Source organism: Bos mutus, chromosome 22 (genome assembly GCF_027580195.1).
Source record: "Bos mutus isolate GX-2022 chromosome 22, NWIPB_WYAK_1.1, whole genome shotgun sequence".
NCBI lineage: Eukaryota > Metazoa > Chordata > Mammalia > Artiodactyla > Bovidae > Bos > Bos mutus.
Window position 1 is genome coordinate 6,709,722 of NC_091638.1, and position 16,463 is coordinate 6,726,184.

Genomic DNA, 16,463 nt, shown 5'->3' on the forward strand with positions numbered 1-16,463 from the left:
TTTGAAAGGAAAATACACTCCAAAGTCCCAAAAAAACTCACCCACAAAGAGTTGGAACACAACCTGCTTGTACACAAAAGCTGTTTGAAAATTAGCATAAACCACCTCATAGCTCAAAAATACCCAGGTGCCTCTCTCGGTTAATCTTTCATCAGGAAACCAGAGCTTTATTTTTTTATTGTCCAGAGCTGTCTTAAAAGTCTCCATGTAGAACTCAGTGCAAAAAGAATACTTCTAAGCAAGTCTATAACAAACAGAATTCTCAAGCTGTTCCAATCACCTGTTGGCTCAACCATCAAATACAAACCAGGCAAACACAAGCCCCGTGGCTGCCTTCCTGGCAGGACATTGTCACGAACCACCAAAAGGTAAGGAAGAACCCAAGTGCCAGCAAGGCTCTGGGAGAAAAGTGGACCCCCCCACCCGCAGGAAGCTTGGGAGGCTGGTAGCTCTGAACTGTATCTTAGCAGGCAGATGTCTCTTTATAATTTAAAATGTAATAAGAGAGGCTGGGGGGACGTGCAGAGAGTATACGGGAACTCTGCAGTTCCACTCAATTTTGCATGATAACCTAAAGCTGCTTTTAAAAAAAGAGCTTATTTTTAAAGAAAGAGAGGAGATCATTCTTGATGGTCTTGAATTTCCTCTTTACTCTTTTCTGAATTTTCTAAGTTTTGTATAAAGAACATGAAATAATACTTTTATAACTGGATAGAAAAGTCATTAAAGTAGAGAATGAGGGAATTCCCTGGTAGTCCAGTGGTCAGGACTCAGCATTTTCTCTGCCAAGAGCCTAGGTTCAATCCCTGGTAAGGGAACTAAGACTTCAGCACTGCCAAAAAACAAGGATGCAATAGTATCTGTATTAAGAAAACAAAAAAAGACACAAAAGTCATCAAACTATACACTGAAAACAGGTACATCTGTCTGCTAATTATGCCTCCATTAGGTTAATTTTAAGAAGTATTTTAAAAAGCCTTAGAGCTCTTATGTTTCACTTTAAACAGTATATATTATAGTGTATGTTATAATCTTTTTAAAATTTTTATTGACATATAGTTGATGTATAATATTACATAAGTTACAGGTGTACAGTATAGTGATTCATGATTTGTAATGGTTATATTCCATTTAGTTATTATAAAATATTGGCTGCATTCTCTGTGCTGAAAATATATTCTTGTTCAGTTCAGTTCAGTCGCTCAGTCGTGTCCGACTTTTTGAGATCCCATGGACCGCAGTACACCAGGCCTCCCAGTCCATCACCAACTCGCAGAGTTTACTCAAACTCATGTCCATTGAGTCGGTGATGCCACCCAACCATCTAATCCTCTGTTACCCCCTTCTCCTCCAGCCTTCAATCTTTCCCAGCATCAGGGTCTTTTCAAATGAGTCAGTTCTTTGCATCCAGTGGCCAAAGGATTGGAGTTTCAGCTTCACCATCAGTCCTTCCAATGAACACTCAGGACTGATTTCCTTTAGGATGGACTGGTTGGATCTCCTTGCAGTCCAAGGGACTCTCAAGAGTCTTCTCCAAAAGCATCACAGTTCAAAAGCATCAAGTCTTCTGCACTCAGCTTTCTTCATAGTCCAACTCTCACATCCATACACGACTACTAGAAAAACCATAGCCTTAACTAGATGGACCTTTGTTGGCAAAGTAATGTCTCTGATTTTTAATATGCTGTCTAGGTTGGTCATAATTTTCCTTCTAAGGAATAAGCATCTTTTAATTTAAATATATTCTTGTAGCTATTTTAAAAATAATTTTAGTGGAATATAGTTGCTTTACAGTGTTGTGTTAGTTTGTGGCATATTTTCTACATAATAGTTTGTACTTCTTAATTCCCTACCCTCTCTTGCCCCTCCTCCCATGTATGTTATAATCTTCAGGGAAAGTTAATTTCTGTAAACCAGCAGTAGATGTTCCTGTTAAACTTGTTAGTGTCTTCCTGCAAGATAATTAATTAAAGTAAATTCTCTATTCTCGGTGCCATCAATTTGAGACTTGGGGTCCTGGAGCCTACCATCACTAACAATTATAATTCTGGAGAATAAATGGCTTGTTAAGCAAATAATAAGTTATTGTGTAATGAATACAGAGTTTCAGTTTAGGGGGATGGAAACCTTCTAGAGATAAAGAATGGCCATAGTTTCACAACAGTTTGAGTGTCCTTAATGCGACTGAACTGTCCATTTAAAAAAGGTTAAAATGGGGACTTCCCTGGTGGTCCAGTGGTTAAGAATCTGCCTGCCAATGCAGGGGACACAGTTTCAGTCCCCTGTCTGGGAAGGTTACACACGCTGCAGGGCAACTAAGCCCGTGTGCCACACCACTGAGCCCACGCTGTAGGCCCGTGCTCTGCAACAAGAGAAGCCCGTGCCCCGCACCTCGAGAGAGCCTGCACGCAGCAGCCAAGACCCGGGACAGTCAAAAACGAACAACAAAACAAATACTTTTTTTAATGGTACAGTTTATGTCATATATATTTTACCATAAAAAAGTAACTCCAGCTTCTCCCTAAACAGTTTTTTGGAGACGTCACACTGTAATGGGAACCAATACGGCAGGAATGTCACAAGCGCTCTGCCAGGTGCCTTGGGTGCCTCTCCCAGCAAGAAGCCTAGAATTAGGGTTTCAGTCTCTTCCGTATCACTCGCTGTAATGCAACGTTCCTGAGACAAAGCCTGTCCATTTGGTGATTTTCACAGAATTCACAGAGGCACGGAGAGGTGTGTCCAGGGAAACACATGCAAACCAGGGCAAGGCGAACTCCAAAATCATGCCATTGCTGCTGTGACTCCATTCATCCTAACAAATACTTACTGAGAGCCCACTACAGCCCTGCGTTGTGCCAGGACTTGGAGCAACATCTGCTCCCCAGGATCATGCGATATAGTGACATTTTACTCAAACTACTCGTTGACTTGACAATTTCAAATAATATTATGGGGCGGGGGGAATGGACTGGGAGTTTGGGATGAGCAGATGTCAACTATTACATATGAATGGATAAACAACGAGGTCCTACTATATAGCACAGGAAACTATACTCCATATTTTATGGTAAACCATAATGAAAAAACATACGAGAAAGAATATACACATATAACAATAATTTTGCTGCGCACCAGAAATTAACACTACATTGTAAATCAACTATATTCAATTAAAAAATATAAATCAGTAAACCATCAAATTAAATAACATCACAGGACACATGTGACTCATGTTTCTCAAAGAAGGCAAGTGCATTCTTGTTTACTTTTCAACTTTTTTTTCTTTGTACTCCGAAACGATTCAAACTTACAGAGAGTTGAAAAACTTTACAGAGAACTACTGTGTACTGGGTGTGTGCCAAGTCGCTCATTTGTGTCAACTCTTTGCAACCCCAAGGACTGTAGGCCGCCAAGCTCCTCTGTCCAAGGGATTCTCCAGGCAAGAATGCTGGAGTGGGTTGCCAAGCACTCCTCCAGGGGATCTTCATGACCCAGGGATCTGGTCCACGTCTCCAGCACTGGCAGGTGGGTTCTTTACCATGAGCGCCATCTGCACAGCCCAACATCTTCACCCATATTCAACAGTCACTGATGCTCTGGCACCTGCTTTTGCCTAATTCTGGCTCTCTCCCTCTCCTCTCCTCCCTTGCCCCTGCCTTTCTGCCCCTCCATCCACAGCTAACCAGCTCCTTCCTCCTCCCCTTCCCTCTCCCTCTCTCCTTACAGACTGGTTTTCTGGAACCACTGTGAAGCACAGACATCGCCTTTTATTCTGAAATACTTTATTATGTAGTTCCTAAGAACATTCTCTTATATAACCACAGTGCAATTATTAATTTCTGACAGTTAACAGTGATTCAATAGAACTACCTAATACACACTCCATACTCTAATGTTGCCAATCGTCTGAACCGCTGGGAGAATGGGTGGTAAAATACGGATACCGGGTCTTAAAATACTGATTTGAAGGCTCCTTCCTCAGCCACCCAGTGGACTAACAGCCTCCCAGGAGACCTGGTTTACTTCCCATAGGACCTTTCCTAAAGGACTCCAGGCAGAAGGAAATTCTCCTTGTGTTATTTAATAAAGCTCTTAACAATCACCTCACATTTAACCTGAATTCATGATGTAACTTAGGCCTATTTTCCTTTTGTTTCAGTCGCTGAAAGTCTCTGGATAAAAATATTTCTTGTAATAAAATTCTGAAGCATCACTCTCCACCCCGCTCAATTAGAAATTGTTCAAATCCCAGTAGCCCTTCTGCTCAGTGCCTCTCTCAGCATCTTCAATTTAAAGCAATATTTCTCAACCTCTGTTATCATCGTCAGTTTCCTAGGGCACCTTTTCAGACAAATTTCCTTCAGTATTCTCCCCCTGCAATGAAATTAATACAAAAGATAGACTGTACATCTATTTATGAACTCTTATCTATATCTGCATTTTATACATTAAAAACTAACACATTTTTACTACCATCACCCCAGGAACCATTTTCTATCACCCCCATTTAGAATGCATGGTCTGACATCATTCACAAGCTGGGATGGGGAGAAAAGGAGAGAGATCAAGGTGTTGCCCGTATGAGACCAGACCCCAGTCCAGCCTAGGGTCCTCAGATGGGGGGTCTAACGGAAGGCTCAGAGGTCTAATGACCCCTTTTCTACAGATGTGGTCTGAGGTTCACCTCGGCCCCAAAAGAGGCTCAAAATATTTTGAAGATTTTGCATATTCAAAGCTGGAGTCGAAGCCTTAGCGGATACAGGTAAATGCCCCCTTGTTAAGGGGGGATGGATGAGCCTGGCTTATCTAAAGGCTCCTTGCACAGATGTCTCCCCAGGACTCAGTCTACTTGGCACTCTTAACGGGGGAGTTCTGGCCTGAGAATATCTTCAGTGGCCATTCACCCACTCAGTAGAATCAACACACATATTTTGTCTTCTGGCTGTGCCACACAGCTTACAGAATGGAAGCCGAGCCCGTGGCAGTGAGAGCACCAAACGCTAACCACGACTGCCAGGGAATTCCCAGAACCAATGCATAATTCTGTATATCAATCTGCGGTTGGTAACCAATATATTTACATTAATTCCCAATTGGACTGAGCTAAACTGTCCAAAAACATTTCCAAGTAGCTCTAAAACTGTTTTTTCAGGAATTTACCTAAAATAACGGCAGGTGCCAGACAGTCAGGGAGAAGACCTCATAAAATAAAGTGAAGAACACCCTGCCCCATAATGTTTTATGTGCTTTCCCCAAAAATGGACAAATATCAAGCTCCTATGACTTTATGCAGCTTATATTCAAGAAAATTAAATATACAAATAAGGCAGTCTGTGAAGGAACATAAATTAAGGGGAAATTTTGAATACATATGACATTGTATTCAATGTCAATATTCAATATTGTCATATTTCAATGTCAATATTCAATGTCAATATTCAAGCAGGAGTTATGCTTTCTTTCTAGACCACAGCTCTAAAATCATAAAATAAAGACTTTTTTTAAAGTCAATCAGGACATAGAAGAACTGAAAAAATAACAATGAACTGGATCTAATTGACATTTACAGAACAATTCTCCCAATGACGAAAGAATGCCTATTACTTTCAAGTATACATGGAATATTCACCAAGATAGAACATAACCAAGGTCATAAAACAACCCATATAAACATTAAACAACTGAATTAATTCAAAGTATGTTCTCTGACCATAATGAAATTAATGAGTAACAGAAAGATAACAGAAAAATCTTCAAACACTTGGAAATTAACACATTTCTAAATAATTCATGAGTCAAAGAGAAAGACTCAAGGGAAACGAGAAAATACTTTGAACCAAACTAAAATGAAGATTCGACATATTAGAACATGTGAAGGCAACTAAAGCCGTGTTTGAGGGAAACTTAGAGCATTAAATATTTACACTAGAAAAGATGAAAGAATTCAATACTGTAAGCTTCTGCTTTAAGAAACTAGGAAAAGAAGAAACTAAACATAAATCGCAGAAGGAAGGAATTTAAAAGATTAGCACAGGAGTAAAAAACTTAAAAATAGAAAACAATAGGAATTTCCTAGGGGGTCCAGTGGCTAAGACTCCATTCTCCCCATGCAGGGAGCCTGGCTTCGATTCTCGGTCAGGGAATTAGATCCCACAGGCTGCAACTGAAGATTCCACTGCTGCTAAGTCACTTCAGTCGTGTCCGACTCCGTGTGACCCCATAGATGGCAGCCCACCAGGCTCCCCCGTCCCATGCCACAACAAACATTGAGATCCTGTGTGCTGCAACTAAGACAAGCTCAGACAAATAAATAAATATTTTTTAAAAAATAAAATAATAAAAACTACCAATGAAACAAAAAGCTGGTTCTTAGTAAGATCAATAAATAAATCTCTAGCAAGACTGTCAAAGACATAAAATTATCAATATCAGGAAAAGGAAAAAGGGAATATCACTATAGGCTTCAAAGATATTGAAAGGATAACTGGGAATAATAGAAGTAACTTTATACATCCTATAAATTCAACAATTTATAAGAAATGCACCAATTCCTCAAAAAGCATTTACTACCAAAACACACCCAAGATGAAACAGATAATCTGAATAGCTTTATGACTATTTTTAAAACGAATCTGTAGTTAAAACCCTTCCAAAATAAGAAATCTTCAGGCCAGATGGTTTCCCTGGTGATTTCTACCAAATATTTAAGGAAGAAATAACACCAACTCTACACAATTTCTTCCAGAAAATATAACAAGAAGGATACTTCCCAACTCATTTTAAGGCCAACATTACCCTGATACCAAAACCAAAGACAGTATAAGAAAACTGCAAACAAATACTTTTCATAAACAAAGATGCAGAAGTCCTTAACAAAATATTAGCAGATTGCATCCAGCAACATAAAAAAGTATAACACACCATAACCAAGTGAGGTTTATCCCAGAATAGCAAGGCTGGTTCAAAATTCAAAAAGCAGCCGATGTAATTTACCACATTAATAGCTGAAAGCAGCGATTAGAAAAGGGCCGGACAGTAACCATTTCAGTCTTTGCTGGCCTCAAAGTCTCTGCTGCAACTACTTAACTTTGTCATTGTAGAGTGAAAACAGACACGGGCAATGTGCAAACAAGTGGGCATGAGTGTGTTTCAGCAGCACTTTACAAAAGCAGAGGGCAGACCCTTCCATAATAAAGACACTCAACAAACTAGGAATAGAAGGAAGCTACCTCAGCATAATAAAGGCCATTTATGAAAACTCCACAGCTAACATCATAATCGATGGCAAAAGACTGAAACTCTTTCCTCTAATATCAGGAACAAGGCAAGGACACCCACTCTCACCATCTCTATTCAACAGAATATAGGAAGTTCTGGCCAGAGTAACTAGACAGGAAAAAGAAATCCAAACCGGAAAGGAAGAAGTAAAACTAGCTTTGCAAATGTCATGTATAAAAACTACTAAAGACTCCACAACAATTTTAAAAACCTGTCAGAAGTAATAAAAGAATTCAGCAAAGCTGCAAGATAAAAAAATCAACAGAGCAAGGGAGGCAGGAGGGAGGCTCAGGAAGAAGGGGACGTACGTGTATATACTTACGGCTGATTCATGCTGATGTATGGCAAAAATCAACAAAGCACTGCAAAACAATATACTCTAATTAAAAATAAATTTTAGGGGGAAGGGAGGAAAAATATATAAATAATTTTTTTAAAAATCAACAGAAAAAAACCAGTTTTTGTTTACAATAGCATCAAAACGAATACTTAATAATAAATCTAAACTATTATATTCAGTACCTTTCACTCAACAACCTATAATGGAAAAGCTGAAAATACATACATACATATATACACACACACACATATATATACACACACACACATATATATATAACTGAATTACTTTGCTGTACACCTGAAACTAACACAATATTGTAAATCAACTAAACTTCAAAAAAAAATTTTAGAAGAATAAACCTAACCAAAAAGGTGAGAACCTTATGCACTAAAAACTACAATACATTTCTGAAAGAAATTAGAGAAGATATAAATATATGGAAAGCTAACCCACATGTCTTGGATTGAAAGACTTAATATTTTTTTAAGACAATATCTTAAAGAGGCTCATACCAGCCAAAGTGATCTACAGATTCAGTGCAAACCCTAGCAAAATCCCAGTGACACTTTTTTTTTTGCAGAAATAGAAAATTAATTCTAAAATTCATACAGAATCTCAAGGGACCCTGAAGAACCAAAATAATTTTAAAAAAGAAGAAGGCTGAAGGAGTCACAGTTCTAATATCAAAACACATTACAAAGCTACAGTGATCACCTTACTGTGGTGCTGACATAAAGACAGACAAGTGGACCAGTGAAATAGAATAGAGAGCCCATACAGCATGTGGTTCTCTATGTGGTCATAAGATCTCTGAAAAATACTCAGCAGGAAAAAGAGAGTCTCTTCAACAAGTGGCATTGGGAAAACTGGATATCCACATGCAAAAGAATGAAGCTGGGCCCTTATTTTACACTGTATGCAAAAATTAACTCAAAACAGATTAAATATCTAAATATAAGACCTAAAACTATAAAACACCAAAAGAAAATACAGTAGAAAAGCTTCATGACATTGGACTTGGCAATGATTTCTTGACTATGACACCAAAAGCAAAGGCAACAAAAGCAAAAACAGACAAACGGGACAACAGCCAACTTTAAAACTCTCGGGCCTCAAAGGACACAATCAACAGCGTGGAAAGGTAACCAGCGGAAGAGGAGAAACGCTCTGAGCCCACGCCCAGTCCCAAAGCCTTCATCTACAGCCCCGAAGTCACGGCCATCAACGAGCCCAGAGCTGCTGCTCCCAGAAGCAAGTCCATCATCACACAAAACTCCCAGGACACAGTGCCTTTGTCCTCTTTAGTCAATGCTTACAGGTAATTTTACAACAAAGATCACCATAATTCTAGGTAATAGAATGTATTTCTTAAATAAAGTTGTAGGTTTAAAGTGGTTATAAATGATCATTCATTCTTTCTATGTCACAGAGGGAACAAGCAATATATCTCCCACTTTGTCTTGTTTACGGATGGAAAACAAATTGGTTGACATTCAAAGAAAATTAACAACTAAACAGGAAAGGGATAAAAACACAAATTGTCCAAGCCTTTGGTTGAACGTTCTTTCCATAAGCTGCAAATACTGCAGCTTTACCTAGTTTCATGGACAGCTGCTCACAGGCAGGAACAATTTCCACCGGTTAACATCTGGAATTGTCTATCTTACCACACCTGAAGCAGCTTCCAAAAGTAGTGGATGAAGACCACAGAATGGCTGCCTGAGTGGCCACTTGAGAAGATTAAAGTTAAGGCAAACTGGGTAATTTTTATTAGCTACATGCTACATTCACCCAAGAAGTATATGCTGCATGCCCCATAGTCTTTTTTTTAAACATAGGCCAGGAACCTCCCTGGTGGTCCAGTGGTTAAGAATCTGTCTTGTACTGCCTGGGATGCAGACTGATGCCTGGTTCAGGGAACTAACATCCCACATGCCACAGAAACACAGTCCACGCAGGGCAACCGCTGAGCGCACGCAGTCTAGAACCCACGCTCTGCAACTGGAGCCGCCTCCACACGCTGCAAGCGGAGAAAGCCTGACCACAGCAGGGAAGACCCAGTGCAGCCCAAAGAAGTGGAAACGGGCAAAACAAAGGCTTGCTAACTTTTTAACACAGTTCCGACAATGACACAAGGTTATCTTTTCTCTCTAAAAATATATTTTTCCAGAACCACATGAGAGTAAGTTGCCAAAATTTAGGGGCCCTTTGACCCCTAAATCCTTCAGGGTACAAATATTAAAATCAAACAATTAACATGGATACTGTACTGTTAGCTATAGACTGCACACAAATTTTCTGTCATAATAATGTCATTTACACACACACAAAGAATCAGATCACAAGTTATATTTAGTTAGTACAAAATGTACACTTTGTAGTTTTCAAAAGCAATTTACAGCTTCAAACTAAAAAAGCAAAACTAAAGATGGAAACAAAACAAAAAACACTAAGAATACCAATAACTGCTACATTGCTGGAAAGGAAAAGGAAGCCAGTTCTAGATAAGCAGAAATTCAATTTCATGACATAAGCAACTGCGATTTAGTCTCTTTCTAGATAGGTTATGCTTTGCTTATGTTCAAAAAGATGACGCCCCCCAGGCTTAAGCTTGACTCCATAAGTTTAGTCCTGTTTCTCTGACACAGAGATTTTCTAAAGCACTTTTATGTCAATCCTATCTTGTGAGAAAAATGTGAGAAAAAAAAAATGTACAGTTTTGGCTTTCAATACTCTTTTCCTGAATTTCAGCTCACTCCAAGGGTATCACAGAAACTGATGTTTAACGAAAATTTCAGTTACAGGAAACTCCAAATTAATTAAATGACTAAAACAGTGTTACAATGCACTTTGGGGCAAGGTTTCAAGGGCAGACTTCTCACAAAAAGGAAAAAGGCGCAGATTAGCTGGGAGAATAAAAATGACCACAAGAATATTGCTAGTATAAAAAGTGACAAAACTGCTAGTGTAAAAAGTGACAAAACGCAATATGATACAGATACAGATAAATAAGTGTGCAACAATACTCTCCCAACAGCATTCTCAGCACACACTGGCTTTCGTCCTGCTCCATTTTTTAGGGCTCAATCCATGAAATGAGTCAGCTGGAACACGTACACAGTAAAGCTCTGTAAAGTTCGCCCAAGTTCACCAAAGGGGTCGGGAGGCCCATTTTTAAGGTATTAGTAATAGGGTGGAACTCAGCTACATAAGAATCCCAGAAGCAAAATGCATTCAAAACATGTGATCCCACTTCACCCAAAGTCCACAGTCTGATTTGGGAGTGTGGATTTGGGAGGCCTCCCTGGCAATTAAGACTTGGGCCAGAGCTTCCTAAGACTCACAGGGTCCAAGAGCCCCCTCAGCCTGTCCTGGGAGCCCGAATGAAGACAGGACAGGACAGACATGGAAAGATCTTCCGAAGGACTGCAGGAGGCAAGAGACGAGGCTGTGAGAGCTCTGAACACACAGCCCGAAAAAGTGCCTGCTTCTGACCAGGAAAAACCCACCAAACATCATCTACTCACAGAAAGAGATGCCACCCAACGCTGGGCGAGAAAATCGCTAACGACAGCACAGGGGCCCTTCCCAGGGAAGGCCAGGGCTAGAGAGAGCGAACAGGAATAATGCTGAGCAATGACTGCCTTGCAGTGGAATGTGTGGCTGCTTTACCCTGAAGCAAAGCCCTCAGTGATCTCATCTATAAAATGAGGGGGGAGAAGGTCTCCAAGTTCCTTCCAGGGTGGTGAAAAGAAAGCAAGCCCCAGAGTCAGACCAATCCTGACTCCCCAACTTACCAGCAAGGCCATGTAGGTCACTCTGTGCCTCAGTTTCTACACCTGCAAAATAGAGATCCCACCTGCAACAGTCAGGGATAGATTTGGCTGTGAACAGTGGCTTAAAAATGAGGCTTATATGCCCATCATAAAAAATTCCAGAAGATAGTAGCCCAGGATTTGTGAGGTGATCAACTGAGGCTTCCCAGGTGACTCAGATGGTAAAGAATCTGCCTGCAACGCAGGAGACCTTGGTTCAATCCCGGGTCAGGAAGATCCCCTGGAGAAGGGAATGGCAACCCACTCCGGTATTCTTGCCTAGAGAATTCCATGGACAGAGAAGCCTGGCGGGCTACAGTCCATAGGGTCGCACAGAGTCAGACACAACTGATCAACCAACACTTTCACTTTTCTGATCAACAAAGTCCTCAGAGGTGTCTTCTGTCTTTATGGCCTTCATTCAAGTTGCCTAAAGACTCAAGATGACTGCTGCAATTCCAGACATCACGTCTATATTCCAGTTTTGGCCACATGTCTTTATTTTAAGAAGAAAGGGAAAAAGGGGAAAGGTACAAAGGAAGTTCCAGGAAACTATTATGTGACAACTCTGTTCCCCTGTAAGGGGGACTGTGCGGTGCAAAGATAGTTTTCTCAAGGATAAAGCACGTATACAGCTAAAAACTAGGGATCTATGACTATAGAAGGGAAGGCCGGATAGATCTGTAGCACCTCTTATCTCATGTTAAGGATTAAATTGTAAATCTAAAGCATCCAAGGGCCCCTGGGCCCACAAAGGTATCCCTTCTGATTCTGGTAGCACTGACATTTTATGACCTGTGGTGTCCGTGGCTTGAGAGTCCTTCAGGAAGCAGGTTTTTCCAACACAATCTACTTTTACCATTTGGTCTTTGGCCACAGCCTACATACCACCTGAGTTCCAGCCGTACCAAACCATCTCCCTCACTCCACACTTCCCAACCTTTGTACCCACAGAGCTTCTACCAGGGAAGCCCTCCCCAAGCCCCAGGCTGCACAATGAACCCCTCTGTTCAATATCCTAGGTCTCCCCTCACCTGCTTGTCTGCTATCCCCAGGTGGAGATGGGGCTCTCCCCTGGAGCTTCTTCTCGGGTAGCATCACCACCACCCACCACCCCATATCATAAAAAAGTGTTAGTTGCTCAGTCGTGTCCAACTCTTAGCAAGCCCATGAACTGTAGCCCACCAGGCTCCTCTGTCCATGAGATTCTCCAGGCAAGAGTACTGGAGTGGGTAGCCATTCCTTTTCCATGTGCCATGCCCTATTCTAAGCCCTTTACATGAAGTTTGGCTGCTGATCCCAACAACCCTATGACACACTCACTGTAACATCCCCATTTTACAGATGAAGAAATCAAGGCACAGAGAGGTTAAATAGCTGGTCAAGGCCACACAGGTATTAATAGTCAACAGCAAGGTTGGGATGCAAGCCCAGGCTGCTGGACCGCAGAATCCTTACCCTTAGCCACCACACTCAGCTGCCCCGACTACCTGAGTAAGGGGTCCGCACGTCATTTCAGACCAAGGATGGTCAAACCACAGCCTATAGGCTAAATCCAGCCCACCACCTGTTTTTGTAAACAAAGTTTTATTGGAACATAGACACACCCGCTTGTTTACAATGGAGGAGTAGAGGAGTTGCCATGGAGACTGTGGAGCCCACGAAGCCAGATATTAACTGTCTGACCCTTTACGGGAAAAGTCTGCCACCCCTGATACAGGCTGCCAGCCCTGTAAGGCAGGACCTGTGCTGTTTTCTTTCGTCTCTCACATCTCACATGGCATTTATTTATTTATTTTTAACTGAAGCATGGTTAATGTACAATGCGTGTTCATTTCTGTGTACAGTAAAGTGATTCAGTTAAACATACATATATTCTTTTGCATGGTCTTTTGCATTATGGTTTATTGCAGGATACTGAATCTAGTTCCCTGTGCTATCCAGTAGGACCTTGTTGTGCATCCATCCTGCATATAAGAGTTTGCATCTGCTGATCCCAGGCTCCCAGTCGCCCCCCTCGTCTCCCGCTGGCAACCACAAGTCCATGTCTGTGAACCCGTTTCGGTTTTGTAAATTTGTTCATTTGTGTCATATTTTAGATGCCACATATAAGGGTATCATGCGGTATTTGTCTTTCCCTGTCTGACTGACTTCATCTTGAGGTCCATCCCTGTTGTTGCGAATGGCATTATTTCATTCTGTTTGATAGCAAAGATTCCATCATGTATATGTACCAAATCTTTATCCATTCAACTGCTGACAGACATTTAGGTTGTTTCCATGTCTTGGCTCTTCTGAACAGTGCTGCCATGAACAGTGGGGTGCACGCATCTTTTTGAATTAGAGTTTTCTCTGGCTATACTGCACGGCATTTGGCATATACACACAAGGCCCTCAGTAAGTGCATGGGTGTGAACCTTCCGTCAGGCCTAACTACACACAGAGAGGTGTGTGTGTGTCTGGGGGCTGCAGCCCCCAGCTCACACAGGACTTGGAAAGTCTCCCACTTCTGTCTAGACTCTAGTTAGCAACAAAGGGCCCAGGAAAACCTTCGTGGTGGCATTCCCTGCACGGTTCACAGCCCACCACGGTTCTGATGACGTGACCATCACCGGGATGCACCTATCACCTAATCCACCTAACTCCTCTGGAACAAGGGACTCACACAGAGCACCAAGTCCCACCTGCACTTGGGAGAACCTGAATCCCATGGCGTCCTGGGCGGTTCCCAGTCCCTGCTCGTGGTTCACCGGCCACGTGACCAGCACTGCCTAAACACTTAACACATCCTGGGAAAGAGGTACTAAAAACCGATGCTGGGGACTTCCCTGGCGGTTCAGCAGTCAAGAAGCTGCCTGCCAACGCAGGGGACATAGGATTGACTCCTGCTCTAAAAAGACTCCACCTGCCTCAGGACAACTAAGCCTGTGCCCCTGCGCTCTAGAGCCTGCAAGCCACAACTACTGAGCCCAGGTGCCCTGACTATTGAAGCCCACACGCCCTAGAGCCTGTGCTCCGCCAACAAGAGAAGCCACCACAAAGAGAAGCTCACGTACCACAGCTAGAGAGTAGCCCCCACTTACTGAATCTAGAGGAGACCTGTGCACAGCAACGAAGACCCAGTGCAGCCGAAAAAAACAAAAACAAAAAACTGATGTCGGGGCCTTTCAACTTGTTATATTTTCATCAAAAGATTTCTAGAAAGGGACCAAACCACATACAAACACATTCCTCTGAAAACTACCACCCAACGTGAACAAGTTATTCATGACTCAAATGCCTTCAAAGAACAGAATCGTGCACATTTCCTGATTGCAGTGCTGTTCTTGGTATCATTGTACAAGGCACAAATACAGCATTGGGTTGTGACCAAATCCCATCAAGTCTGGGTTATCAACCAGCAAATTCTGGACGGCTTTCTTTCTAATTCTGTCTTGGCCGGCCCCGAAACTCATCAGGAGCCACCCAGAGGAAACATGCAGAGAGCCTCCCACGTTTCCAGCACAACCATCTCAATCCTGCTTTCAGGACACAAAGGCCGTCTCTCCTCTCCCCCCAGGGTTCTCAAACTGCTGTCTGATGGGACACACCCTGCCAGGCCATGTGATGGACAGCCAGTGGAGACCAGCATCCACTACACAGATAAAACTGCTTGTCACCTGCCCCAGCGCAGGGGGAGGAAGGTCTGAGAAATACCTGTATACTGGGTCTAAAGTGGCCACCAACTCAGCCCCAGGTTCCGCCAAGTCACCCACTGGTCTAAAGCATGTGTGTGTGTGTGTGTGTGTGTGTTAAGTCGTTCAGTTGTGTCCAACTCTTTGCAATCCCATGGACTGTAGCCCAACAGGCTCCTGTGTGTGTGTGCGTGTGTATGTGTGTGTATGTGTATGTATGTGTGTGTGTTAGTCATTCAGTCATGTCTGACTCTTTGCGATCCCATGGACTGTAGCCCATCAGGCTCCTCTGTCCATGGAATTTCCCAGACAAGGATACTGGAGTGGGTAACCATTCCCTTCTTCAGGGAATCTTCCCAACCCAGAGATTGAACCTGGCTCTCCCATGTTGCAGGCAGATTCTTTACTCTCTGAGCCACCAGGGAAGCCCCCTACAATACTGGACTCCTAGAAAATAAACTATTGTATGCCAGGCCTGATGCTGGGCCCGATGCCTGCAGGAGCTCACAGCAACGCTACAAGGCTGGCATCACGCACAGAGGAGGAAACCAGGCTCCACAGAGGTAAGCGAATTGCCAAGGTCATGCAGCAAAAACGAGGAAAAGCTGGACTGGCAAGGGGGTCTAAGCATGTCACCAGCCTGTGGTCCTGCAGGCTGTCCCCTCAGAAGCAAAGTGACTCCAGGAGAAGGAGGCAGTCTCAGGTTCCAAAAGTTCCCAAGAGGCATCACAGAAGGTGTCCGGGACGGGGAGTGACCCACTCACTTATACACTGATAGTGGGGGTGGAGAATGGTCCAGCCATTCTAAGTTTCTACACGTACCTCTCCTAGGATCCTGCGATTCCAATCCCAATACTGACCCAAGAGAAATGAAGCTCACGTCCACACACAGACTTGTACACGAACAGCAGCTTGGTTTGTAACAGCCAAAAACTGGAAACCACCCAAACATCCACCTATGAGTATACAGATAAGCAAACTGTGGTATATTCACAAGTACACTACGACTCAACAACAGAAAGAAATCCAGTATAAATGACTGATGCGGCGGCAAAGAGGACCAAACTCAGATCTTTCTGAGTTAAACAGACCAGACTCTGAAAAGGATAAGCTCTAATGGTTCCACCCACTGATACATAAAGCCCAAAGAGACAAAACGAATTCATGGTGATAAAAATCAGAAATAGATTGCAAGGGAAGGGGAATGGACTGGAAAGAAGCACAAGGAACCTTCCTGAGGGGATGGAAATGTTCTGTACCTTTTGAAGCAGTGGTTATATGCTATAAACAAGTATCAAAATTCAAATGGAACATCTAAGATAATCGTATTGTATGTTTATTAGGACTTGAAAA

The 16,463-nt window shown here is 42.4% G+C and overlaps 1 protein-coding gene across 2 annotated transcripts in view; it reads right to left on the bottom strand.

The window, feature by feature from the left end:
• The window catches only part of OSBPL10 (oxysterol binding protein like 10), a 340,081-nt gene that overhangs the window by 311,733 nt on the left and 11,885 nt on the right, over positions 1–16,463 (bottom strand). The window contains exons 1-2 of one of the 2 annotated variants that reach the window (XM_070359886.1): positions 11,149–11,215; positions 7,601–7,640 (exon numbers count right to left, since the gene is read on the bottom strand). The exons of the other annotated variant lie outside the window; for it this stretch is intronic. Coding sequence (XP_070215987.1) covers positions 7,601–7,611 — 11 coding nt within the window. The 5' untranslated portion in view covers positions 7,612–7,640; positions 11,149–11,215. Of the gene's footprint in view, positions 1–7,600; positions 7,641–11,148; positions 11,216–16,463 lie in introns of those variants that run through there. 2 annotated transcript variants of the gene reach the window in all.